Source organism: Paroedura picta, chromosome 17 (genome assembly GCF_049243985.1).
Source record: "Paroedura picta isolate Pp20150507F chromosome 17, Ppicta_v3.0, whole genome shotgun sequence".
Classification (NCBI taxonomy): Eukaryota; Metazoa; Chordata; class Lepidosauria; order Squamata; family Gekkonidae; genus Paroedura; species Paroedura picta.
Window position 1 is genome coordinate 4,924,860 of NC_135385.1, and position 25,190 is coordinate 4,950,049.

General features: G+C 46.0%; 1 protein-coding gene across 3 annotated transcripts in view; it reads left to right on the top strand.

The window, feature by feature from the left end:
• The window catches only part of PDGFA (platelet derived growth factor subunit A), a 52,834-nt gene extending 46,942 nt beyond the window's left edge, over nucleotides 1-5,892 (top strand). The window contains exons 5-7 of one of the 3 annotated variants that reach the window (XM_077317210.1): nucleotides 1,071-1,197; nucleotides 2,431-2,508; nucleotides 4,167-5,892. In XM_077317210.1, coding sequence (XP_077173325.1) covers nucleotides 1,071-1,197; nucleotides 2,431-2,486 — 183 coding nt within the window. In that variant the 3' untranslated portion in view covers nucleotides 2,487-2,508; nucleotides 4,167-5,892. Of the gene's footprint in view, nucleotides 1-1,070; nucleotides 1,198-2,344; nucleotides 2,509-4,166 lie in introns of those variants that run through there. The other 2 variants (XM_077317209.1, XM_077317211.1) reach the window with 2 other exon arrangements.
• Nucleotides 5,893-25,190: the final 19,298 nt, after the last annotated feature.

The window sequence follows — 25,190 nt, forward strand, 5'->3', positions numbered from 1 at the left end:
TTTGATCTAACAACAACAACATCAAATCATGCATTTACTGTTTTAACGCACTTCGGGTTCCTAGCGGGATGTAGGAAGGACAAGCATGTTATGTATTTGTGTACATGTATTTCTGGCTCCCCATGTGGCCTCCAGGCCCAGAATGGGAAGGCCTTCCATGCCCAAGGGCCTGCTGCTTTTGCGGAATTAGTCAGCTCAATGTTGTGTTTGCAAAGAAAGGCTCTGTCTTTCATCGGGAGGAAGTTATCCAAGATAGCTGGACAAGCATTCGTAGTATGAGTGGCGCTTGGCCAAATATTTCTCCGAGGTGGGTATCCAGCGCATTGCTTTGCTTCCCTGGTAGGCTTGCTTGATTTGAAAAGGCCGGCCCGCAAGTGTTGTTAATAAAGTGTTGATTTCTGCTCGCCGTATTAAGCTTTTGTGAGCAGGATAATTAATTGTGACATTTTGTTACGCCAGTCTAGGTTTCGTTATGGAAGCTCGGGAATGTAAGGTCAATGTTCCTTTCTTTCGATGAAAGAAAATTTAATATGGGTGACATTATTGAAACAAAGACTTTAAAAAAATGATTTGGTGTAGGACGATGGCCGAAGGAAATGTGAAATGAAAGAACTGCCTGGAATTCGGTCGCTGTCAATGGTGGGTTTGAAGGCTAGATTTGGAAAACTGGGGTTTAATGTTTATGATTAAGGGAGGAGATCTGGGCCCTGATGGAACTTGAACAGTTACATGGGGGCTGCAAAAGGGAGCCCCTCCGCCAGGCATTTGGTTGAGGTCGATCTGAACCACCATTCCCATTGGCCCCGCCTCCCTCCGACGACAATTATTACAGATCTGCCCAAACCGCTAGCCCTCAGTACGGGTTAATCAGTGTTTTCAGTGTTCTACCATTCTACAGTGTTTATTGTTATCATTATATTGTTGTTATTGTTATGGTTGTTACCACATCACTATAAACTGAGTTAGTTGTATTGTTCCCGTTCGATGTAAACCGCCCTGAGCCTTCTGGGAGGGCGTTGTCGTGTTCTTTGTGGCGTCATAACCCAGCCTTCCACGTTTCTTTCCCACAGGTGGCAAAAGTGGAATACGTTAGAAAAAAGCCAAAATTAAAAGAAGTCCTGGTGAAGCTAGAAGAGCATATGGAGTGCACCTGTACATCGTCAAGTTCTAATTCAGATTATCGAGAAGAAGAAACGGGTACGTTGGGTGGGGATGGGTGTTCGTTATGTTGTAACCTGAAGTCCGTAGCAGCAATAGTCAGGCACGAGACACATACTGGAAACAGTGTGAGGAGGTTGTGAGAGAAACTGTCTAATCACAGCAGAGAAAGTTGTGAGAAAGTTGACATTTCATCTTTCCTCCACAAAAGTTCACAATGACTCCCGGTTGGCTTCCCAACCTGCACATGGCCAAGCCCAGATTTTGCCTGATGGCTCTCAACTGTTGACGAGCAAATTAAGAAAAACTATCTGAAATTAATTACAAATTGAGTAGTACTGATTGATTGCTTGAAGCGGAAAATTGGGGTGATCTTATTTGAGAGCCAGTGTGGTGTTGTGGGTCAGAGTGCGGGGTCTCGCAATTGCAAGATTACAAATCCCAGCTCGCACCATGGAAGCTACGGCGAGAACTTGGGCCGGTTGCACATTTTCAGCCTAACCGACCTCACTGGGTTGTTGTGAATATAAAACGGAGGAGGAGGAGAATGGTATGGGTTGCTTTGGGTTCTCACTGGGGAGAAAGGTAGCGTACGAATTAATTAAACCATTTGCCTGTCAGTGACTGTGTTGTTACTACCATGGCAAAATGACTTCCGACAGATTATAGGGGTCAGTCTAGAACAGGGGTTCCCAACCAGGGTCCTCAGACCGCCAGGAGTTTATTTTATTTTTATTTTTTAGATTTATATACCGCCCTCCCCAAAGGCTCAGGGCGGTTTACATTAAACTAATCAACAATACATGAAACAGTCTTTGCAGCATTTCTCCTCCTACTATATTGGACTTGGCCCCGTGAGTTCTCCCATGATATTTGCGCTGGGAGGGGGCGGAGCCTGCATGCCTACTCCCGCCTTAAACTGCCTCCCCCCTCCCCCTGGTCCTTGAGCCTTCCTGTTAATGCACTCCCAGGGACATGTCACTTCCGGGAGTGTACCATATAGGCACGGCTAGTTGGCATCGCATCTGGGGTGCCTCAAAACCTGAAAAACGATGCAGTGAGATCTTAACACCCTCGCCCTGCAGCAGGAAGGAAAGTAACTGTGTCGGATTATGGGTCTTCAGCCTTTCTTCTAGATTCATACAAAGAAATACCGTAGCCAGTGAAAGACATTTTATTTTTCTAGGAGGTATAAATACTGAAAATGATGTTAACGGTAAATGTGGAATTGCTGAGATGATTTTTGCATCAAACCTGCCCTTACGTTAACAGGAAGGCCTAGGGGAAAAGTTAAGAAATGGGGACGAAAAAAAATTAAACCATCATAAAAAAAAAACCAAAACAACACAGGTAGGATCCTCGTGCTAAAACTACCCTTCTACTACCAGCAATGGAAAACTTAATCACCTGTCGCTCTGCTGCCCAATCGCTTTTCAAAATCTTCACCCTAGGGTTGCCACGAAATCAGATGTGATTCGCTTTGATCTTTCTTCCCACCCAAATTCCCTGCTTAGCGCTACACCCGTCACAGCAAGAATCTCACACTCTGGAAGAAATTCCCTTGGCTTGCTCCCTCCCACACGAGGAAAACGGCATTTGGGAAGACTGACATTTTAAATTGACTGTAATCTGCCACTCCTTCTCCTTCCCTTGTTGCTTTCTGAAATTATTGTTGATTTCTGGGGGTGCCAAGGCATTCTGTGATAATATTTGGATGAACAAGGATTCCGACGGCTCGTCTTGCAGCGGTTGTATGGAAAATAGCGGTGTTTGGGGGATAAATCTTAACCATGTAGTTATGAAGAACCCATTTTTTGACATTTGTCACAGAGACATTTATGGCAGAGCCACCTGTAGAAGGCCCCAGCTACAATGCTTGGCATATTCAGTTAAAGAACCTAAAGTAACACACCGTTCTCAGCTTTAGATTCTGAAGAGATCCTGCTGCCAAATTTCAGCTGAATCAGTAGGGTTTCTTCTCTTTAAAGTCTTCCTGGTGGCCCTGGACATCATTTCAAGCTGTTTTCCAGTGACTGAAATAAACTTGAAATTAAAGCAGACTCGTGCTTGCAGGGTTTTTATTTTCGGAGGGGGGGGGGAGCAGTTTGCACTGTCACGCCAGTGGAGGTTTGTGCACAGGGGAGGGGTTTTCTTGAAGTCTGCTGCAACACCCCCCAGCTAACATCCCACCGCTGAGAGCAATTTGGGCGAAAACAGAAGATGCCCAGGAAGCAGAGGGAATTACACAGACTTCATTCTAAGATGCGATACGTCAGAATCTCGGGAAAGCTGTCCAGTATGCAGAGCTTTCAATCTACAAGACCACGTAGCTACTTTTTTCAGTGCTGGCACACTTATTCAGATTAAACCAGAGTTTAAATCTGGAGGGTTGTAGTCGCTGCAGTGGAATTGGTACCCCGATCTGTGACTGGAACCCGCAGCTCACCTGCACTTCCTCTCCCCCCCCTTTGCACGGCGCTGGCTGCGTGGGGAGTGACCGGCCGATTCGGGTGCCGAAGCGCCCAACCCTAGCCGACCGGGTTTCAGTGAACATAGAGAATAAGCAGCGCGTGCAGAAAGGGCCTCAATTGAAAGAGCGTAGGAAACGTGGGTCAGGAGCCCTTTAGACATTCCGTTCGGGTCGCGGAGCCTGCGTTGCTGAACCTTCCTCCCACAGGGCGGCTGTAACCTTTAATGCATGCCCACCACATGGGTGAGGCCCGTTACACAGGCCCTTCCCACGCCACTTTCCCTCGGCTGGGATTGGGGGAGAAACCGGCTCTGCTCGTGAGGTTCTACGTTTTGAAATATCGTAACGGTGCTGCTGCAGGCTGAAATCTCAGGAGAGCACCTTCCATGTTTTGTGTGTGTGTGTGTGTTTGTGTGTTTGTGTGAGGGATTTCTGGTGGCCTCTGAGATTTAAAGGGTGGAGGGAATAAGACTTTCCTAACCATAAAATGACAATATGCTTTTTTTTCTCCTCCCCCCCCCCTCCCTTTCCTTTGCAGATGTAAGGTGAAAATAAGCTAGGAAAAACACTTCTCTCTGGGACATGGATGTACATTGTTGGTTACATTCCTGAACCTACTATGTATGGTGCTTTATTGACTGTATCCTTCGTTTTTGTTCTCCTACGTGGAGGGGTGGGGTGGGGAAACTTAAAAAAAAGAAGTTTTTTTTTTTTAAAAAGGATGCTTCGTGAGAACAAAAAGAGACAATGTACATTTGTTTAATATGACATCCGAGCAAGCATTGTAGCACTCTGCGGAACCATACGAAGTTTTCCTTGTCCGAAAAAGAGAGAGACAGAGAGAGAGAGAGAGAAGGTGACCGGAACCGAGGACGCCGAACGGACTTCAGAAACGAGGCAAAAACCTAAAGCGGATGGTGGATTTCCTCTTACAATAGTGGCCAATGGTGCTTTCCCCCCCTTCTCCCCGGTTTATTTTTGTCAAGAAATGTGCCTGAGTTCTTGATGAAGATGGACGGACACTGATGGAGTCCACACACACACACACACACACACACACACACACACACACACACACACACACACACCCCACACACAAACACACGCGGAAAAGAAAGAAAGGAAAAAAAGAAAAAGCAGGAATGTATCAAACGCCACAGCGGAAAACTACAGACACCGTGCGGTTTTGCCTGGTGGTGTTTTAAAGTCTATACAAAAGGAGAAGAAGAAAAAAAAAACAAAAAAACCATACAAAATCTGGGGCGCCTTAAGTGGATTTTTTTTTTTTAACACCATAAAGTTATTATTAAGCTTTCTTTTTACTCTTTTGCCTAGCTTTTTATTATCTCTCGGGACTACATTTACCAATAACCCATTATAGAAGACCTGCTGTAGCAATGAGACGGGAGACAGACAAAGTACGGGATTTCTCCTAGCGGAATGCAAACTAATGAGATGTATTGAAATAAAAATGGTATACCTATGCATAATTTTCTAAATGTTTCTTGGTTTATGTCCCTCTCTCTTTTCCTTCCCTCTTCTCCCCCCCCCCCCACTCCCCAATGTCCATCTTGTCCCACTCGTTAATTTAAAACAGTGGTTTTCAAAGTGTCTCTTGAGACGCCGGGAAAGGGTCTAGAGGAGGTTCCTCAAAACAGAAGAACGTTCATGGGGTAGGGTAACTTCTGGTTGTCCATTGGGACGGATCTCGCCTTATGGGAGAAAAGGAAGGGCATCGTTGTGGGTGAGGACCTGGGGTGTATCTTAGTCAACATGGGATACCAGAAAGGCCTAATCGTATGAATTGGGGGCCAGTGAGAATTAGGTTGCCTAGAATGTACACCAGAATCCCACTTCAAGAGGACAACCTTTTTCGTGGCAAAGGTTGATACCTCAGTGCAGGGAAAAATTTCCCCGGGGGGAGAAATGGGGCGGTTAAGAAGTTTGAAAGTCACTGTTTTAAAACCTCCTGGAGGACAGCTGATGTGCGTGAGCGTGTTTTAGCTGATATGCAAGCGTTAAGAAAAAATAATTTTATCTTGTTCCTTCTACCAGATGCCTGGGTGCAATCTCGTGGTAGCGATGGCTATTCCTTTCAGTAGACAAAGATCCCTTTTGCTCTTTCACATGTTTTAAGCTGTGTGAGATGTACAAACTCTTGTTATTCGTATTGTATGACGTCACTGTGGTGTGGGGGAATGACCCTGCCGGAAAGCCTAAAATTCTTTATTTTTGGTATTAAAAAAAGTTATGCTTTATGTGTACTCAACAGAAATAAGTGTTATTTTTTTTTGGTAAAGGCGGAGTTTGTATTTTTTGTTTTTTTCAAATCTAAAATTAATGTTTTCTATCTGTCGGAGAAAGCCTGCTATGTTTTCTTGAACTGAAAAAAAGAAGGAAAGTTGGGCTGGGGAAATTCATTTTATGGAGGGACGTTTTTTCCCCAGTAGTTAAATAGTCCTTATGATTTCTAAGTATACGTAAGTATAGCAGGGCAGTGCAAACTACTTGGGCTTCATCTATATTTTCGGATGACAAACAATGTCACATGTCAGAATTTTTTAGGGCACTGGGAGCTTGACATAAAACAGTGTGGGGACATGGGATCCTTGTGCATGCGGTTTTATTAGGATGAAAACCTCCAGATGATGACTGGGAATCTCCAGCTATTTCCGAGGAACGGATCTGCTCGCCTGGAGAAAATGGCTGTTTTTTAATGTGGATTCTTTGGTACGGAAATCCCTCTCCTCACTGAACCCCACCCTCCCCAAGTTCTTCCTCCCCCCCCTCCCCAAATCTCCAGGTATTTCTCAAACCAGAACTGGCAGCCCTAAGTCTTATTAGAAGAAGAAGAGTAGGAGTTGGTTTTATATGCCGCTTTTCTCTACCAGAAGGAGTCTCGAAGTGGCTTGCAGTTGCCTTCCCTTTCCTCTCCCCACAACAGAAACCCTGTGAGGTGGGTGAGGCTGAATGAGCCCTGAGATTCCTGCTCGGTCAGAACAGCTTTGTCATGGTTGTGACAAGTCCAAGGTCACCCAGCTGGCTGCACGTGGGGGAGCGGGGAAGCAAACCCGGCTCGCCAGATTAGAAGCCACTGCTCTTAACCACTACGCCAAGCTGGCTCTTAAAGGGAACAGAATCAGCCCCTGACCTCACAAATCCAAGGGTGAACTGGAACAACAAAATTTGGGCTTATATTCTTCTCCTTGACTCAGGACAGCTCTTGTTGGCCATTTTTGAAAATAAAGGGCTATGCAGATGTTTTTTACGGTAACCCTGTTGGCTAAATTGCCCTTGTCTAGTAATGTTTGTTGCATGATGGACCTTCTAACATGAGAAAACAGAGAAAGGAAGAAGTCTCAGATCAAGGGAGAGCCCCCCCCCCAAAGTATGTACGGTAAATAACCAATTGTTCATCATACAAGGGGATTACTCATGGTTGCTGACAATAATCGCGGTGAAGTGTCCCTTTGACACAAGGCTGATGGATTTCTGTCAACACGCAGAGCCTAAAATCCACAGATTTAATGTAGATCGAACCATACAAATCTGGGCTGTACAGTTTGGTCTTTCTGCAGCTGTCGAGATCAGACTTTCTTGGCAAGCATTAAAAATCAACCCGGGTTGAGTTTGCATGGAGGGTTTTGCAATTTTTATGCTGTAACTATTCGAATCGATTTTGTGTTTTCGGGGAGGGTCCTGCACATGGTTTAATTTTTAAAAAATCTGGGCTACGTAGTTTACGGAACAAGACCTGGGGGGTGGTCTTTAAATGTGAGAGGCTTCGATTCCTCATGGAATGAAAGTTTCTTTAGTTAAGAACAATGAACTTTTCTTCAGCCTGGAGAAAAGGAGGTTGAGAGGGGACATGATAGCCCTCTTTAAGTATTTGAAAGGTTGTCATTTGGAGGAGGGCAGGATGCTGTTCCCATTGGCTGCAGAGGAAAGGACGTGCAGTAATGGGTTTAAACTACAAGTACAACGATATAGGCTAGAGATCAGGAAAAAAAATTCACAGTCAGAGTAGTTCAGCAGTGGAATAGGCTGCCTAAGGAGGTGGTGAGCTCCCCCTCACTGGCAGTCTTCAAGCAAAGGTTGGATGCACACTTTTCTTGGATGCTTTAGGATGCTTTGGGCTGATCCTGCGTTGAGCAGGGGGTTGGACTAGATGGCCTGTATGGCCCCTTCCAACTCTATGATTCTATGATTCTATGAAAGCATCTACAACGAAGGCATAGTCAGGACTGAGGTACAAAACATAAACAATATATGGTCACTTTCCCCTCCCCTGGGAATTCGAACAAGGCACAGTTCAAAGGAGTCAAAACATTATTTGGCCATTCAGAACAACAGGGCTGGGAACTACGGGGTACTAACAAAAGGGAGGGGGAGAGAATGTGGAGGAGGACAGGGAGTCATAAAACACAGGAAATGACCTTGGGGTGTCAAACCAAGGCATCTGTTACATCAGGGCAAGACAGGTCAAAGCAACACTTTAGCAAGCAAGAGAATCAAATCATGGAAACAATAAAATCATGGCAGACAACCTGGGGATTCTGACGCTAAATCATTCATGCATGTATAGTTAGGTCCAACTGAAGAAAAATGCTGTTTACAAAACACGCTTCCGATCAGATAGGGCAGGTGAGTCTATTTCCTATGTGACAAATTTACCTCTGTGCTTTTGCACCTGTCTAACAACACAGGCTTTGAGCCCTCATGTTGGAATGATGCATTTCTTGTTCTAATAATAATACATTTGTTCTTATAGCCCAGAGGTGGCCAACTTGTAGCTCTCCAGATGTTCATGGACTACAATTCCCATGAGCCCCCTGCCAGCAACATCGTGAAGCCATTCCGTACCATATTTCGATAGGTTATAACATAAATCATTAATCAAGTAAATTTACGTTTTAAAGTTAATTAAATAGGCTAAAAGCCATCTTTTTGTAGCTAAAATCCTTCCAAGGGGAGGGGCTTGGTTGGTGGTCCGGCAGATTTCTTCAAACTGGTTCTTAAATAAGTTTTCTCACAGGGAGGCCAGTATTAGTTTCTTGGCTTCAACCATAGGCCTGGCAGAACATCTGTCTTACAGGCTCTCTGGAATTGTTTAAAGTCCCAGTGGCCCCTGATCTTGCTGGGCAGAGCATTCCACTGGATCGGGGCCAGGGCTGAGAACTGGTCAAGGCCAGTTTTACTTTTTTTGGGGGGGGGCCTGTGCAAGTTTTGATCATATGTTCTTAGTGTTCTCCAGGGTGTGCAAGACAGATCAAAAGTCCTCATGCTAATGGATTGTTCCTTCTAGACCAGGGTTGGCCAAACTATGCCTCTCCAGATGTCCGTGGACTACAATTCCCAGGAGCCCCTGCTAGCATGAATGTAGTGTGAACACCAGCACAGAAACGGCCATGCTGGTCTGTCTCCCCAATGGAAGAGTGAGTGTGCATCCTCACCCAAATCGTATATTGGGGATAAGATGCACCCAAACGCTAGGCCAAAAAGGAGGCATTCTGCAATCCAAGTAAAAGCCAGTTTTATATATTCTTGTTTGGCACAGTTGGTTCTGCCAAACTGATGACCTCTATAAGGCAAAGGGGTGGCAGGTTACAGTAGGTGAGCGATTGGGATGTGAGTGTCCTGCATAGTGCAGGGGGTTGGACTAGATGACCCATGAGGTTCCTTCCAACTCTATGATTCTAAGATTCTATGACCTTGTCTATGGAAAGTCCAGTTTTGAACTATAGGAAGTCTCGGTTCATCTGCAGCTTTTACCTCCACATTGCTGAAGCCTAGAAACATGGTTCCTAAATAAAACGGAGGGCCGAGATGTATTGAAGGAGCCAACGTACAGCGGACCAAAATTTTATGACTGTAGATAAGCCGTTTTCAACGTTTTTACCACTGAGAAATCCCTGAAACATTCTTCGGGCTTCGAGAAACTCCGGAAGAGATGCCAGCAGACCACACCTCCCTGCCACACCCCTCAAAGTCACATGTCACCAGAAGTGACATCACCAAGACACTCCCACCAGATGACATCACACTTCATTGCCCCCCCTGCCCTCCCAATACCAGACATTGCCCAGTGGCCTATTCCAACAGACCAGAAACAAGCTGGGGGAGCATCCACTGCTTTGCCACCTCCCCAACGCAGTTAAGTTAAAATGTGTCCCTGGACTCCAGTCACTACCATGTGCAATGAGCCTTGGCCAACATGGGTTTTTATGACGGCAGCTCCTTCCCTTTCTACCCCCTCTAGATCCATCATTGGTCATTTTGGGAGGGATAAGTTGGTCGACATAACCATAGATGGTGATATCGCCCAATTTTTTAAATATAAAACCCAGGGTTTCTTGAAGCCCTTGTTGAGAAAGCCTGCTGTAGACATAAAGAAGAGTCCAGGGCCTAGTCTGCACACATAGGATAATGCACTTTCAATGTGCTTTGGCAGCTGGATTTTCCTGTGCAGAACAGGAAAATCTACTTCTAAAGTGCATTGAAAATGCATTATCTATTGTGTGCAGACTAGGCTCTAGACCTTGTGGGAGAACTCAGATCTTGTACATTCACAACACGGGGTAAGCCAGGATAACAATTTGGGATAACAAAGGAGGTTGGAAGAGCCATTGAGTAAGAAAACTATAGAGTTATTTACAAAACACTCCCCCAAGAAACCATCTTTCCCCCTCCCCCTTTTATGGACAGAAAAGCTAGTGGCACCTTTTAGGTAAGCAAAGTTATTCACGGTATAAGCTTTTGTATGCATGCCCATGTCTTCAGATACTGAAGAAATAAAACTTTGACACTCTTAAAGGGGCCACTAGATCCAACCTTTGTCCTGCTGCTTCAGGCCAACACGGCTACCCACCTGCATCCGACTGGGACCTGTACGTGGATATACTTTGGATGGATGTGAATATACTTTTCTGTAGCCAATTCTGCATGGGCGGAAAAGGCCAGGGCAGCGTCAGTATGGATGCGGGGCCGCGAATCGCAAATCCGGAGTGAAAACAATTCCACAGGGTCTGCAAAAGGGAGCTCTTCCAACAGGCTTTTGCTAAGGACAAGTGAATAAGCCAACAACCACCAGCCAAAACCCAGTGGCCCCTCCCACCATTCACTGCACCAACAGAAGAAAAAGAAAATCACAGTGCAGAAAGCTGAGTTGCCGATTGTTGGGTGTTAAAAGTCAAATTGCAAATTGCGCTACTCGATACAAGTTCCTATCGTTCAAGATGTTTATCATATACTTAAAGCGCCAGCTAGTCAATGCCTTTGTTTTCCCCATAACAATTTATGGATGTGAAAGCTGGACCCTGAAGAAAGAAGACAGGAGGAGAATAGATGCTTTCGAGTTATGGTGTTGGAGACGAATGCAGCAAATACTGTGGACAGCCAAACGTACCAACAAGATAGTTTTAGAGAGGAGCAAACCGACTATGTCATTAGAAGGGAAGATATTACGGCTGAAGCTCACTTACTTTGGACACATCATGCGATCAAACTCGTTAGAAAAATCATTAATGCTCGGCATGGTCAGTGGCAAAAGGAAACGTGGCCAGCAAGGGATCCGCTGGCTCGACACGATCAAAGCTGATACAGGGATGACCATGAACCAACTAAAAGAAGCAGTCATTGACCAAAACGTAACGCAAAAACTTTCTTATAGAATCACCAAAGGTCGGACACGGCTGGATAACATCATCATCATATACTTAAGATATTTACTGTATTGCATTGTATTATGAAAGTTCCAATGCAAATCACCCTGAACTGAAAGGGAGAGTGGTATATAAATTAGACAGACAGACAGACAGCTACAGATATTCAGAATCACCCAGAACTGGAAGAGAACACTGAGGGCCATCCAGTCCAGCCCCCCACCTTCTTGGGGACAGAAAAATCTCCTTGTAAAAATATCCAACGAAGAAAACCCTCCCAGGCAGCAAATTCCATCTACGAACAGCCTTCACCATCAGAAAATACTTTAAAAATATTTCAGTGGAACTTCCTGTGATTTGAATCTATTGCTCCTAGTCATCTCTAAAGCTGCAGTAAACACATTGGCTCCCTCTTCAACACGTCAACCTTTTAGGTACACCAAAATCAGAGTCCAGTAGTACCTTTAAGAGCAACAAAGATTTATTCAAGGCGTGAGCTTTCGAGTGCAAGCACCCTTCGAGGTCTCTGATTTTATGGTGCTACTTCAGACCGACACAGCTACCCATTTGAATCTAACTTTTTAGAAGAAGAAGAAGAGTTGGTTCTTATATGCCGCTTTTCCCTACCCGAAGCAGGCTCAAAGCGGCGTACAATCTCCTTCCCTTTCCTCTCCCCACAACAGACACCCTGTGGGGTGGGTGAGGCTGAGAGAGCCCTGATATCACTGCTCAGTCAGAACAGTTTTATCAGTGCTGTGACTAGCCCAAGGTCACCCAGCTGGTTGCATGTGGGGGAGCGCAGAATTGAACCTGGCATGCCAGATTAGAAGTCCACACTCCTAACCACTACACCAAACTGGCTAGGTAGTTAAGCAGAGCTATCCTACCTCACCTTGCCCTCCTCCAAGTTGTACCTACACAATTCTCTTAGCCTCTCCTCCTAAGGCGTAGATTCCAACCCCTCAGTCATGCTAGTCGTCTTTCTTCGAGCTTCCTTCTTGAACTGCGGCACTGTGGGGAATCAAGCCCAGTTCTCCAGGTTCTCTGCCCCTCTTCCCCAGTTCTCTGCCCCTCTTTAAGCACTACACCATGCCCTTTGTCCAAAAAAGAGACTTTCACAGTGGTAAACTATACCAACGATACAACAGCGTGTAAGAAGTCATTTTGCACATAAAACACGTCACGTACTTGTTTGGTGGCAGCCAGGCCTGTTTTGTTTCCTGTTGCGTGCGGGTTCCGGGATCGAAACACGGTGAAGAATCAACGAGCAGGATTCTGGCGAGGCAGCACGGAAATGTTCTAAATAAATAAAACGGCAAGTCAATGAACCTGCGGCAAATTGAGTGGCGTTGCTTCCTAGGGAGGGATGAAGCAAACATACTCAGCATATCCCTTGTGTGAAATAAGATTCAAGGTGGGTAGCCGTGTTGGTCTGCAGTGATGGGGCAATGCAGCATCTTGGTGGTCAGCAACATTCTGAAAATGATGAAAAGAATAACATAGTGATAAAATATAATGGGAAAATGGATTGTTTATAATAACCGAAGCAAGGATGGCTATAAAGATTCAGAGGACGATGCTGAGAATCTTTTTCTTTTGCTTGTTTGTTAAATATATTAAGTTGCACAAAATAAATTTTGAATAATGCTGTGAGTTGTTTTGTAGAGCCCCCTTTTCCTTTCTGTATGCCTTTTATAGCGCTATTATATTCTTCTAAAGACATTTAATTCAAGACCAACAAACTTGCCCCTCACAAATGAACACAGCTTTAAACACTGGCACAATATTTATTTATTTATTTATTTATTTATTTATTTATTTATTTATTTATTTATTTATTTATTTATTTATTTATTTATTTATTTATTTATTTATTTATTTATTTACCACCCTCCCCGGAGGCTCAGGGCGGTTTACATTGAACTTATGAACCATACATAAAACAATTTTCTCACGCTAACATAAAACACAGTTTGGGTTCAGTGGCACCTTTAAAACCAACAAAGTTGAATTCTGGAGACACACCAGCTTATTCCCCATAATTAAACTTTGTTGGTCTTAAAAATGCCTTTTCCTATTGCTTCAGCTATGCATCATCATTGCTTTATGCATTATCGTTGTGTATTCTAATACTGACGTTAACCAAACCTGAGATTACCTTAAATCTGGTGATTGGAGTCTATGAAAAGCATCCTGGGGTTGCAGAAAAATTTGAAATCATATTTATTTTTTTAAACATGGAGATTTTTTTTCTCTGTTTGTAAAAATACAGTGGGACTTTGGTTTCTATCAATATCTGAATTGTAGAAATATGCCAAAATCATTGTGAAAGCTGGATAAGAAAATTGTGTATCAAAGCTGCCGTGTAAAAACAGCACTTTCTTGGCTATTTTCTTCTTCTTTGAAAAGAAAGTATACAGCCGCCTTTCGTAAGGGGAAAAAAAACGTTTACTGGTATACTAAAACGTTTCACCATAAGGCTTTAACGGTAACTTTTCTCTGAGGTAAAACCGGTCTTTGGAGAAACATGTTTGTTTGTCTGTTTGCCTCAAGTTACACTTGGGTTGTGTCACACTGTTCCCTTTTTGACCGTTACAGGACAGAAGGAGAGATCGTTTTACATTTTCGGACGGGCTAATTTTCAAATTTAGCACTCTCCCTCACGCAACCGAAGCCAACGGTCACCAACTGTCAAAAGCTAACTGAAGTGCATCGCTCCCATCATGCACCACTTCAACGGTTCAAACGAGAATTCCGACAGGTTCAACCCCCCCCCCAGGCCCCCAAAGTCATTCTGGGAATAGAGAGGCTCATGTGTGGCTCGATGTGGGGTGGGACACAAGCCCATAAATAGGTTTGCATGACTGTTAAGGCACCAAATGCAGACTATGCCACAAGCTGCGATTTCTCAACGTTGAGGGAGAGCGTATTGTCGGACAATTGTGTTTTTCAGAACAAAATCAGAGTCCAGCAGCACCTTGAAGACCCACAAAGAACTGAACTGTGAATGACATTGTAGAGCAAGTTTTTTAAAAAAGCATATTTTAGATCAAAAGATCAAACACCTTCTTGGCTTTTAAAGTGGAGGTTTTTGGAGAGGACGGAAGATGGAGTTGAGCCTTTTGCATAGTGCAGCAAAAATAGAGTCCAATAGCACCTTTAAGACCAACAAAGATTTATTCAAGGTGTGAGCCTTCGAAAACAGCCCTGTGAGGGAGCCTGGATTGAGAACGTGCCTGGTCCAAAGCAGTTCATCCCCAAAGTTTGATGGTTCTCTGCCAAAATTTCCTCAAAACAGCCCTGCGAGGTAGCCTGGACTGAGAATGTGACTAGTCCCAGCAGTTCATCCCCAAAGTTTGATGGTTCTCTGCCAAAATTTCCTCAAAACAGCCCTGTGAGGTAGCTTGGACTGAGAATGTGCCTGGTCCCAGCAGTTCATCCCTAAAGTTTGATGGTTCTCTGCCGAAATTTCCTCAAAACAGCCCTGTGAGGTAGCCTGGACTGAGAATGTGATTAGTCCTAGCATTCATCCCCAAAGTTTGATGGTTCTCTGCCAAAATTCCCTCAAACCAGCCCTGCGAGGTAGCCTGGACTGAGAATGTGCCTGGTCCCAGCAGTTCATCCCTAAAGTTTGATGGTTCTCTGCCGAAATTTCCTCAAAACAGCCCTGTGAGGTAGCCTGGACTGAGAATGTGACTAGTCCCAGCATTCATCCCCAAAGTTTGATGGTTCTCTGCCAAAATTCCCTCAAAACAGCCCTGCGAGGTAGCCTGGATTGAGAATGTGCCTGGTCCCAAGCAGTTCATCCCTAAAGTTTGATGGTTCTCTGCCAAAATTCCCTCAAAACAGCCCTGCGAGGTAGCCTGGACTGAGAATGTGCCTGGTCCCAGCAGTTCATCCCTAAAGTTTGATGGTTCTCTGCCAAAATTCCCTCAAAACAGCCCTGCGAGGTAGCCTGGACTGAGAATGTGCCTGGTCCCAAGCAGTTCATCCCCAAAGTTTGATGGTTCTCCCACATATTTCCCTCAAAACAGCCCTGTGAGGTAGCCTGGACTGAGAATGTGACGAGTCCCCGCAGTTCATCTCCAAAGTTTGATGGTTCTTTGGCAAAATTTCCTCAGAACAGCCCAGTGAGGTAGGCTAGGCTCAAACTAGACCTGTGGTGTAGGCCAGGATGAGTGACTCTCCCAAAACATTTCATACTTCTCCGTACATTTTTTCTTCAAAATATTGCTGTGCTGTAGACTGGGCTGCGGAAGAGTGATTGTTTTCAAGGACATCCCCGAAATGTCATGGTTGTCCTTCCATTTCCCCTCAAAACCACAGAGGCTGTGAGAAAGTATCTGAGCCAAAGTCACCCATCTAGTCACTATGTGTGTTGCCAGGAGAATAACGTAGGCTGTTTTTAGGGAGCCTGGTCTGTTTAGCCTGGAGAGAAAAGTGAATAAGAGGTGATATATAGTAACCATCTTCAAATACTTGAAGGGCTGTCCTAGAGAAGATGTGTCAGAGTTGGTCTCTCTTGCCCCGGACCAGAACCAATGGGCTGAAATTAATTCAAAAGATTTTTTGGCTAAATATCCGGAAGAAGTTCCTGACAGTCAGAGCGATTCCTCAGTGGAACAGGCTTGCTCGGGAGGTGGTGAGTTCTCCTTCTTTGCAAGTTTTTAAGTAGTGTCTGGATAGCCATATGGCATAAATGCTGATTTTATTAACGTAATCCAACAGGTGAAGACCCAACAGCCGTAATGCAACCAAATGAAAGGATTATCAGGCTGGAGATGGCAAATAAGAGTTTATTCCCCTGTAAACAATTCCTCAAACTTCCAAAACATCAAAACGAACTCCTAGGTATTTTTTTTGTTTTCGGTATCTTCATCAGCGATGTAAGATACCCTTTAATCTTTAATAATAGGTCCTCTTTAAATGAATTCCTATCATATATGAGAAGGGAATGACCTAAATCCTATGGTAATATGTATGTGGTTCAATCTCCAAATATTTCTATGGTCTCACTATACAGAGGTCTACAAATATTAGCATCACAAAGTGTAAATGCCCTTTGGTAGTGCCATAAAAACATTTGCACCTTGAACCACATACATATCACCATAGGATTAAGGTAATATATATGATATATGATAAGGATTCATTTACCTAGGAGTTCGTTTTGATGTTCTGGAAGTTTGAGGAATTGTTTATAGCGGAATAAACTGCTATTTTCCATCTTGCCAGCTTGGTAATCATTTCATTTGCTTGGTTTTATGAACCTACGCAGGAAGGGATGTGCCAGTGTCTGTCTCTTGTGGCCCTTCCTTGAATGCTCAGGAAATTGCTGATTGCCACTGTGGGGTGGTAGGTGAATTTCCTCCAGGCCAGGTTGGATTCTGGAGATTTTTGGTGGTGGGGGATCACTTGGGCGTGAAATTGAGGTCACCGTGGGTGGGCAGGTTGTTGTGAGTTCCGACACTGTGCAGGGGGTTGGACTAGATGACCTTGGAGATCCCTTCTAACTCTATGATTCTATGAGTCCCCCATTGGGGGGGGGATGAATGAAGAAAATAAATTCTCACAACGACTCCCTGAGGTGGGTCGGACTTGAAGAAAGTGAGCTCACTAAGGCTACAGAAGGGGAAATTTGAACTCAGGCCTTCCTGGTCTTAGACTGATGCTCTAGCCCAGGGGTAGTCAAACTGCGGCCCTCCAGATATCCATGGACTACAATTCCCAGGAGCCCCTGCCAGCATTCGCTGGCAGGGGGCTCCTGGGAATTGCAGTCCATGGACATCTGGAGGGCTGCAGTTTGACTACCCCTGCTCTAGCCAGTATACCAGACTGCCCATCGTAACCTTCAGCTCACTGCTAAACATGTATCTGGTTATGCTGCCACCCTTAGCTGCGGCAGTCAAGTCTTGGGAGATTTGCAAAAGAAACGACAGCTTTGAGGCAGAGTCATTTGTTTGCCAAGGAGAATTTTTTGTTTCCAGAGGCAGCAGAGACGAAAGCGACAGAATATTAATGGAACATAGACAAGACTAAAGGCATGAAATCCTGATTATATAAGGCACAGACAGCTGCGTGTTCTGATAAAACAAGGCTTTTATTTTCCCATTCATTATCACACTGTTTGTGTCTGCTTCTGAGGAGAAAAAAAAATATAATTCCTTTTATTTACAGAAACAATTTGGGGAGACATAATAAACAAACCTCCCTCCTCAGAACCCTACCCCAGAAGATAAACGTGAGGGAGGGTAGGGAAAAAAATGTACTTTTTTTTCATGGGCCGGATCCTGTGTGCAGCCAAGCTTAACAAAAGCTTATTCTGTCGTTTACTGGGAATAGTCCCTGTTTTGCATTACCCATTATGGAAAGAAGAGTTTTATACCCCACTTTTCACTACCCAAAGGAGTCTCAGAGTGGCTTACAAACCCCTTTCCATTCCTCTCCCCACAACAGACACCCTGTGAGATAGGTGGGGCTGAGAGAGCTCTGAAAGAAATACTCTGTCAGAACAGCTTTAACAGGACTGTGACTAGCCCAAGGTCACCCAGCTGGCTGCATGTGGAGGAGGAGTGGGGACTCAAACCTGCTGTCTGTCAGCAACCTCCCCTGGAGTCTTCGAAGTAAGTCCTTATAACAAGTAATGGACTACATCTTGTCTCTAGAGCAGGGGTAGTCAACCTGTGGTCCTCCAGTTGTCCATGGACTACAATTCCCATAAGCCCCTGCCAGCATTTGCTGGCAGGGGCTCATGGGAATTGTAGTCCATGGACATCTGGAGGACCACAGGTTGACTACCCCTGCTCTAGAGCACATGTGTCAATGTATGTGCATGAACTCATTCCATTTTTGAACCTGTAGACACCGTTGGAGTCCTGACACAGCACGGTGGGCGTAGCCCCAAAATGTCTGCCACCAGAGGCGGAGCCAGTCCCAAAATGGCCACCATAGAAGGCGGAGCCAGCCTTAAAATGGCTGCCACACACGATTCCACTTCGGATCCAGGATGCCACTTTGAGCCAGACCTGGAAGTGACATCATGGGATGCTCTAGGACTGGGGAAACTCTAAGGTTTTCGCCAATTTCCATTCATTTCCTCTAACTGGACTTTCAGGGAAAGGCGTGGTTTGTCAGGAAATCTATATAGTGGTAGACTGACCTGGTGGTGGAATTAAGCTTGCCACCTCTGGATTGGCAGCTGGAGATTTATGGGATGGACCCTTTGGAGGGTGAGATTTGAGGAAGAAAGCCTACCCTAGAAACCAGCTATTTCTCCAGGGGAACTGATCTCTGTAGCCTTGATAGCTGTTAATATCCAGGGAGATCTCCAAGCCCCACCTGGAGGTTGGCAAGCCTGCGGGGAGCCCGGCTAGGTGCCTGTTCCCAGCAGCTGTCATCCTCTCCATAGATGGCCTTTTACGGCTAAAGACGAGGAATGTGTATGGATCCAATCAGAAGGTTGGCCAGCGATTGGCAGAAGTCCTAGAAAATCGTGCCGCAAACTTACTTCTCGCTCTCCTTGATCCCAGTTGGCAATAATAATTCAAGCAGCATATTTTATTAATCAGCTTTGAAAGATTAGCTTTAAAAAAAAACCCCAACAACAACCCAAAGGATTACAGCCGATACAGACCATCTCGGGGCCCCAGCGGCCGTTCCGAAAGTAGCCATTCAAGGGAAAGTTGGCTTCTTGTATCCGCCCCCTGTTCCCACTGCAATTGGCTTCCACGGCTTGCTGTGTCATGCTTATTCAGTGTTTTGCACAGAGAGGCATTCTGTTCCCAGTCAATATTATATCACCCACCAAATCCACTAAACGCCGCCCTGCTCTCTCGTTCTCTTGCTGTCAAGCTGAGCAAAACGGGCTTTTGAGAAATCTTGTTCCTTCGTTTTGTCGGAGTAATGAACCCATCAGCTTGTTTCTCTCCCCCCTCCCCCTTAAAAAAAAACCCCTTTCAATGGGCAAATGATATTCATTGCTTCCTTTGAGTGACAGGGATTCATTTGCGTGATTGTCAAACCAAAGACGTATCTTGTGGCTGAACAGTGAGCGGGGGAAGGATAACGACACAAAAGAACCCCAATTAATACGTAAAAGGGGAAGGCGGCAAACACACCAAGGCAGAAAATGCTTACAGTCTGCCTGGTAATCGTATCAGTGCAAACGGAGGGGGAAAAATTGCTTTTCTATCTGATGAATCCTAAAAATACTTCCCTGGGAGCTATCTCTTGCCAAGAGACCTGGGCAGAATTTACAGTCGCCTTCCCTTTCCTCTCCCCAGAACAGACACCCTGTGAGGTGGGCGAGGCTGGGAGAGCCTTGATATTCCTGCTCGGTCAGAACGGCTTTATCAGTGCTGTGGCCAGCCCAAGGTCACCCAGCTGGCTGCATGTGGGGGAGCGGGGAATCAAACCTGGCCTGCCAGACTGGAAATCCGCACTCCTAACCCCTACACCTAGCTGGCAGCCATGCGCTATTTTTAATTAGGTAATTGGACTGCTTTCGCTCAAGCCAATGGCAGCAAAGCGCACAATTTAACGCCTCACAGAATGCGGAAGGGCTTTCTTTTGCCCACCCGAAATCCGCAACCCGTCACTTCCAATCAGATCGGTGCTTCCGCCATCCAGCGCTGATTATCCGGCATCTTTTTAAACAGCCTCACCCACACCTGCTTGGCTCTGCCTTTCCCCCCTTCAAATGCCTCGTTGTCCGGACCTGCTGACATCTGCTTCACGCGTGAATTTGTAAAGAAGGTGCTAGAACTGCAAGTTCTGTCTGGGGCACCTGACTGGTGTAAACGCCTGTCACCAATTGCTCATGGTGCACATGAGTGAACCGATCCCATGTGATCCGATTTGCAGAAGGGATTGTCTCCACGCTTGACTCTTTTGGCCCTTTCTGGCATGCCCAGGGAAATGCTGATTACCACTTTCTGGTTGGGAAGCAAATTTCTTCCAGGGATTCTGTTATTTTTTGGGGGGTGGGGAGGCATCATCTGGGCATGGAATTGGGGTCACTGTGGGTGGGCAGGTAGTTGTGAATTTCCTGCATCATGCAGGGGGTTGGACTAGATGACCCTGGAGGTCCCTTCCAACTCGATGATTCTACATGGCAGGAAACTCTCGGTTTGGCCACGATGCTGTTTTTGTGATCGGCGTCAACGCCGAGGGTCACTGAGACATTAAGATGCTTCGTGGTTCCTTAGCAACCGCTAAAATCTTTGCCGAGGTTGTTTAAATACACAGAGGGCCGTTGGCCTTTGAGTACCCAACGACAGCCATTTCCCCCTCATTGTTCCCTTCGGTCTTTCTTTTTTGTGTGAGCGAGGGGTCTTTAGTAAACACATCTGAGCCCCGGACTTGTTTCTCATTCACAGCTTTTTAAAGGGCTCCTCGGGAGCACAAGCCTTCCTTCTCAATGAGAAATCAAAGCACCGTGAGGAACGTTGACCTTCTTAAAATGACAGCTGGGAAAAGAGGTGACCTACCATTTAAATGGCCGCCTGAGGTGAGAGCCAAACAGGTAGGCCATTCCAAAAGTGTTTGTTTTTTTAAAAAATGTGAAACATCTGTCAGTCACGGCGGCCGCATCTAAATGCTCATCAGTGTAAAGGTTATATGAGTGTTAGATTTCACATATGCTTTTCAAAATAGCATTTGTTATGATTCATTAGCATGATGTACCTTTCTCAACTTTTTCACCATTCAGAAGCCTGTGAAATATTCTCCAGGCTTTGAGAAACCCCAGAAGTGGCATTATAGGGTTGGGACTGTGTACACACCCACCCAGGGCCCCTCCTCTTCCCACCCCAAGCCCATCATTGGCCATGGGGGAGGGGTCAGCATGAACCAGGCATTTGGTTGAGGTTGACCTGCACCACCACTTCTCAAGGGCCCTCCCATTGAACCTCCCTCCTATGGCGCCCACTACAATTTCACCCAAACCACTGGGCTGTCAGTGTGCGTTAATTTAATGTTCTCCATATTTTTCTATATTGTTGGGCAAAATGTCATATTGTTCTATGTTGCTTGCTGTTATCACTTTATTATTGTTAGTTATCTTTATTGTTTCTGTTTTATGTGAATCGTCCTGAGCCTTCAGGGAGGGTGGGATATAAATAAACTAGCAAGAAAGCCCATTGCAACCAGGAATGCAGTGGGCGCTAGAACCCAGGGATACCGGTAGGCACATATCTCTCTCTAACATAGGAGGTAATCAGGGCTTGTTCGTAGCAGGGAATCAAGGCTCCTTTGCAGTTTGGGGTGGCTGTCTCTGTCTGTCTCTCCCTCGCAGCAGGAGCCATCGCAGGTAATCAGGGCTCGCTTGTAGCAGGGAATCAGGGCTCGTTTGCTGTTTGGCAGGGCTCTCTGTGTCTCTGTGTGTCTCTCTCAGGTGTCTGAGAGCAAAGTGGCTAGCATCCAGGGCAGGGAAGGGAGCTGTAGGGGCAGGGCCAATGAGGGTGCGGCCAGCAAGCTGATTGGCCGTATTCCAACTCGGATACCTCAGACTCGTTCCACCCCCTAGGCTGTTTCACAAATATTAATTGGAACAATGGATAAGGATAAATAAATAAATGGTCATATCACCTGATAAATGTTTAACTATTTCCGTCCGTCCGTCTCTCTCTCTCTCATCATTAGCTCTCACTCATTTGGGAATCCCTTCCAGGTCTACCAAGAAACCCCAAGGATTTATGAAACCCTGGTTAAGAAAGCCTGATATACACTAAGGGATTTTGTTTTTGATCAATGCATTGAAAGCATGTGGCTTCTTCCCTCTCTGGCTTGCCAGCTGTAGGTTGGGAGATACCTGGAGATTACGAGGAGGGGACCTCGTGATGTGGGGTTTAGGCAGGGGAAGGACCTTACACCTCCGTGAAGTTCATTCTTGAAAACAGCTGTTTTTCTCCGGAGGAACAGCTGTCTGTGGCCTGAAGATCAATTGTACTAGAAGGAGCTTTTCAGGCATCCCATGAGTTTGAGAACCTGCTCTGGTAGGGAGGCAGAAATGTCCAGTGAGTATTCCTGCTTTGCTAACCTTGGAATATGTCCTTTTTCTTTACTTTTCTACATAACACACACATCAGGCTGCACGTTGATACTTCTTTCGTCTTCTTTGTTTTCTTGTGTCCCTGGCAGCTGCTCTGCCTCTGGGTATGCTGATGCTGGCCCTGTGTATATCTAACCATCGTAAGCCACCTGGACGCCCAAAGAATGCAGCCGGCTTGGCCCATTCCCCAGATAAACTCAGAACTGTGCTGCTTTATGCCAAAAGCCTTGTGTTTGTGGCCAGTTGACAGTGTCTTAAACTAGAACTGCAAGCCACACAGTCAGGGGGCAGTCTGGAAGCAGGGGAGGGGGAGGGCTGTGGCTCCGTGGTGGAGCCTCTGCTTGACATGCAGAAGGTCCCAGGTTCAATCCCCAGCATCTCCAGTTAAAAGGACCAGGTAGGAGGGGATGAGAAAGACCTTGATCTGAGACCCTGGCTCAGTAGCAGAATGTCTGCTTGGTACGCAGAAGGTCCCAGGTTCAATCCCTGGCATCTCCAGTTAAAAGTCCCACTGCATTGTTCAGACCCCACCTGGAGTCCTGTGTGCAGAAGAGGAAGCTAAGAGGAGACAGGATGGTTCTCTTGAAGGATCTGAAATGTTGTCCCTTGGAGGAGGGCAGGGAGCCCTTCCTGTTGACAGAGAAGGGGATCTGCAGTAACGGCTTTAAACTATGTGGAGAACGATATTGGCTAGATATCAGGAAAAAATGTTCATGGTCAAAGTAGATCAGCAGTGGAATAGTCTGCCCAAGGAGGCAATGAACTCCCCCTCACTGGCAGTCTTCAAGCAGCGTCTGGACAGATCCTTATCCTAGATCATTCAGGCTGATCCTGCATTGAGCAGGGGGTGGGACTAGATGGCCTGCATGGCCTCTTCCAACTCTATAACTCTGTGGTTCTGCAGCAGTAGAAACAAAAGCAAGAGTCCAGGACCATCTTCAAGACTGACACAATTTGTGGCAGGGCACGAGCATTCGTGAGTCACGAAAGCTCCTTCCCCGCCACGAATATCCTGCCACGAATCCTTGAGGGTGTTCCTGGACTCTTGCTCTATTCTCCAGCTTATGCATGCAGTAGATTCGCTCGCTCCTTGCTCTTCTTTGGGATAAGAAAAACAAAGGCCGGCTTCTCGGCAGAGGGCAAATAGTTGCATTCTTTTTCGGTAAGCTCTTTCATTCCCAGGACCAGAAGGGATGCACGTGGGAGTGTGTCCGTGGGCAAGTTTTACGATGAGCGCCAAGCTCATAATATAATCCTTATATTTAGCTGTCCTTGACCGGTAATGTGCAAAAGCCCTCCTCCAAACACCAGAATTATCTCCCTGCCTTTGTAAGACATTCCGGAATCTCGCTGTCCCGGGCCTGCTTGCTGCCTCCCTGTCCCCCAGCCTTGAATCTCTCTTCTTGTGTTTATTCAGCAGACCCGGTGATCTGGCAATATTTTTTTATTTACGACAGCATGACGGCCATTCCCATGGCAACGTGGGCTGATGTGTGTGTGTGTTTTTGTCAAATCTTGCAGGAGGGGTATGTGTGTGTGTGTAGAAATTGCGGTTCCCCAAACAAAAGCCAGCGAAGAAGGGCTGGACGTCAGACAATCTTATCTCGTTCCATCGCCCACAGCTGAAAAGCGAATTTCGGCCACCCGGACAACGAAAGTGAGGACCACTTAAAAAGGACCACTCATTGGGATTGAGGCAGTGGTGTGCAGCGGAGGGAGGGCCGTGCTGGCGAGGCTAAAAATACACACCATTAAAATGAATCCAGACATTTAGCAGAAGGGGCGCTTGCGTGGCTCCCCACGGCGCCTTCCCAAAATGGCCACCTCATTAGCGGCATCACAGAGAGCATTAATGGGCTGGAACCTTGTTTACCAAGTGGGAACTGTTGATCCCCTCCTCTTTTTGCTTTTGAAAGCTTAGGCTAAATGCTTTCATGCCTGACAGTGGGAGCAACGGCGCGACATTCTCCTGGCCCATCGCAGATCCCCTGGAGAAAATGGCTATTTGGGAGTGTGGATATTATTCATAGAATCCTAGACTTGGAAGGGGCCATGCAGGCCATCTAGTCCAACCCCTTGCTCAATGCAGGATCAGCCTCAAGCATCCAGGATACGTATCTGTCCAACCAATGCTTGAAGACCACCAGTGAGGGAGAGCTCACCACCTCCTTAGGCAGCCGATTCCACTGCTGAACTAGACTCATAGAAACCTAGAGTGGGAAGGGGCCATGCAGGTCATCTAGTCCAACCCCCTGCTCAATGCAGGATCACCCTAGGGCATCCAGGATAAGTCTCTCTTAAAAACCACCAGCCCATTCCACTGTTGAAGTACTCTGACAGTGAAAATTTGTTTATCTAGCCGTTATCATTCTACACACAGGTCCTCTCCTCTGCACCCCGCTGAGGTCCTTCTAGGAATACCGGGTAATGAACAAGAGCAAGCCAGGTATCTTTGAGGACCGCTTGTCGTTGAGGAATTCCTGAGATGGCTGGGAAGAAGGGAACCCTTGCAAATAGGTCCATGGATCTGCCCCCAAGAATATGGATCCAGAACTCAATTTTGGAAAACCACTGGCTAATTCTGAGGTGTTGTTCAACTAAGTTTGCCAGTCGCCACATCGGCCCTGGGAATCCCCCAATTTTGCAGCTCCTTTCCAGGTGACAAAGGTCAGCTCCCCTGGAGAAAATGGCTTCTTCGGAGGGGGAACTCCACAGCGTGATACTCCATCAAAGTCCCACCCTGCCCCAAATCCTGCCCGGCTTGAGAAAGCTTGGTCTTCTCTGATTGGAAGCAACTTGTCAAGGTTGCAGGAGGACAATGCGATCTTTGACACCGGGAGATGCCAGGGAT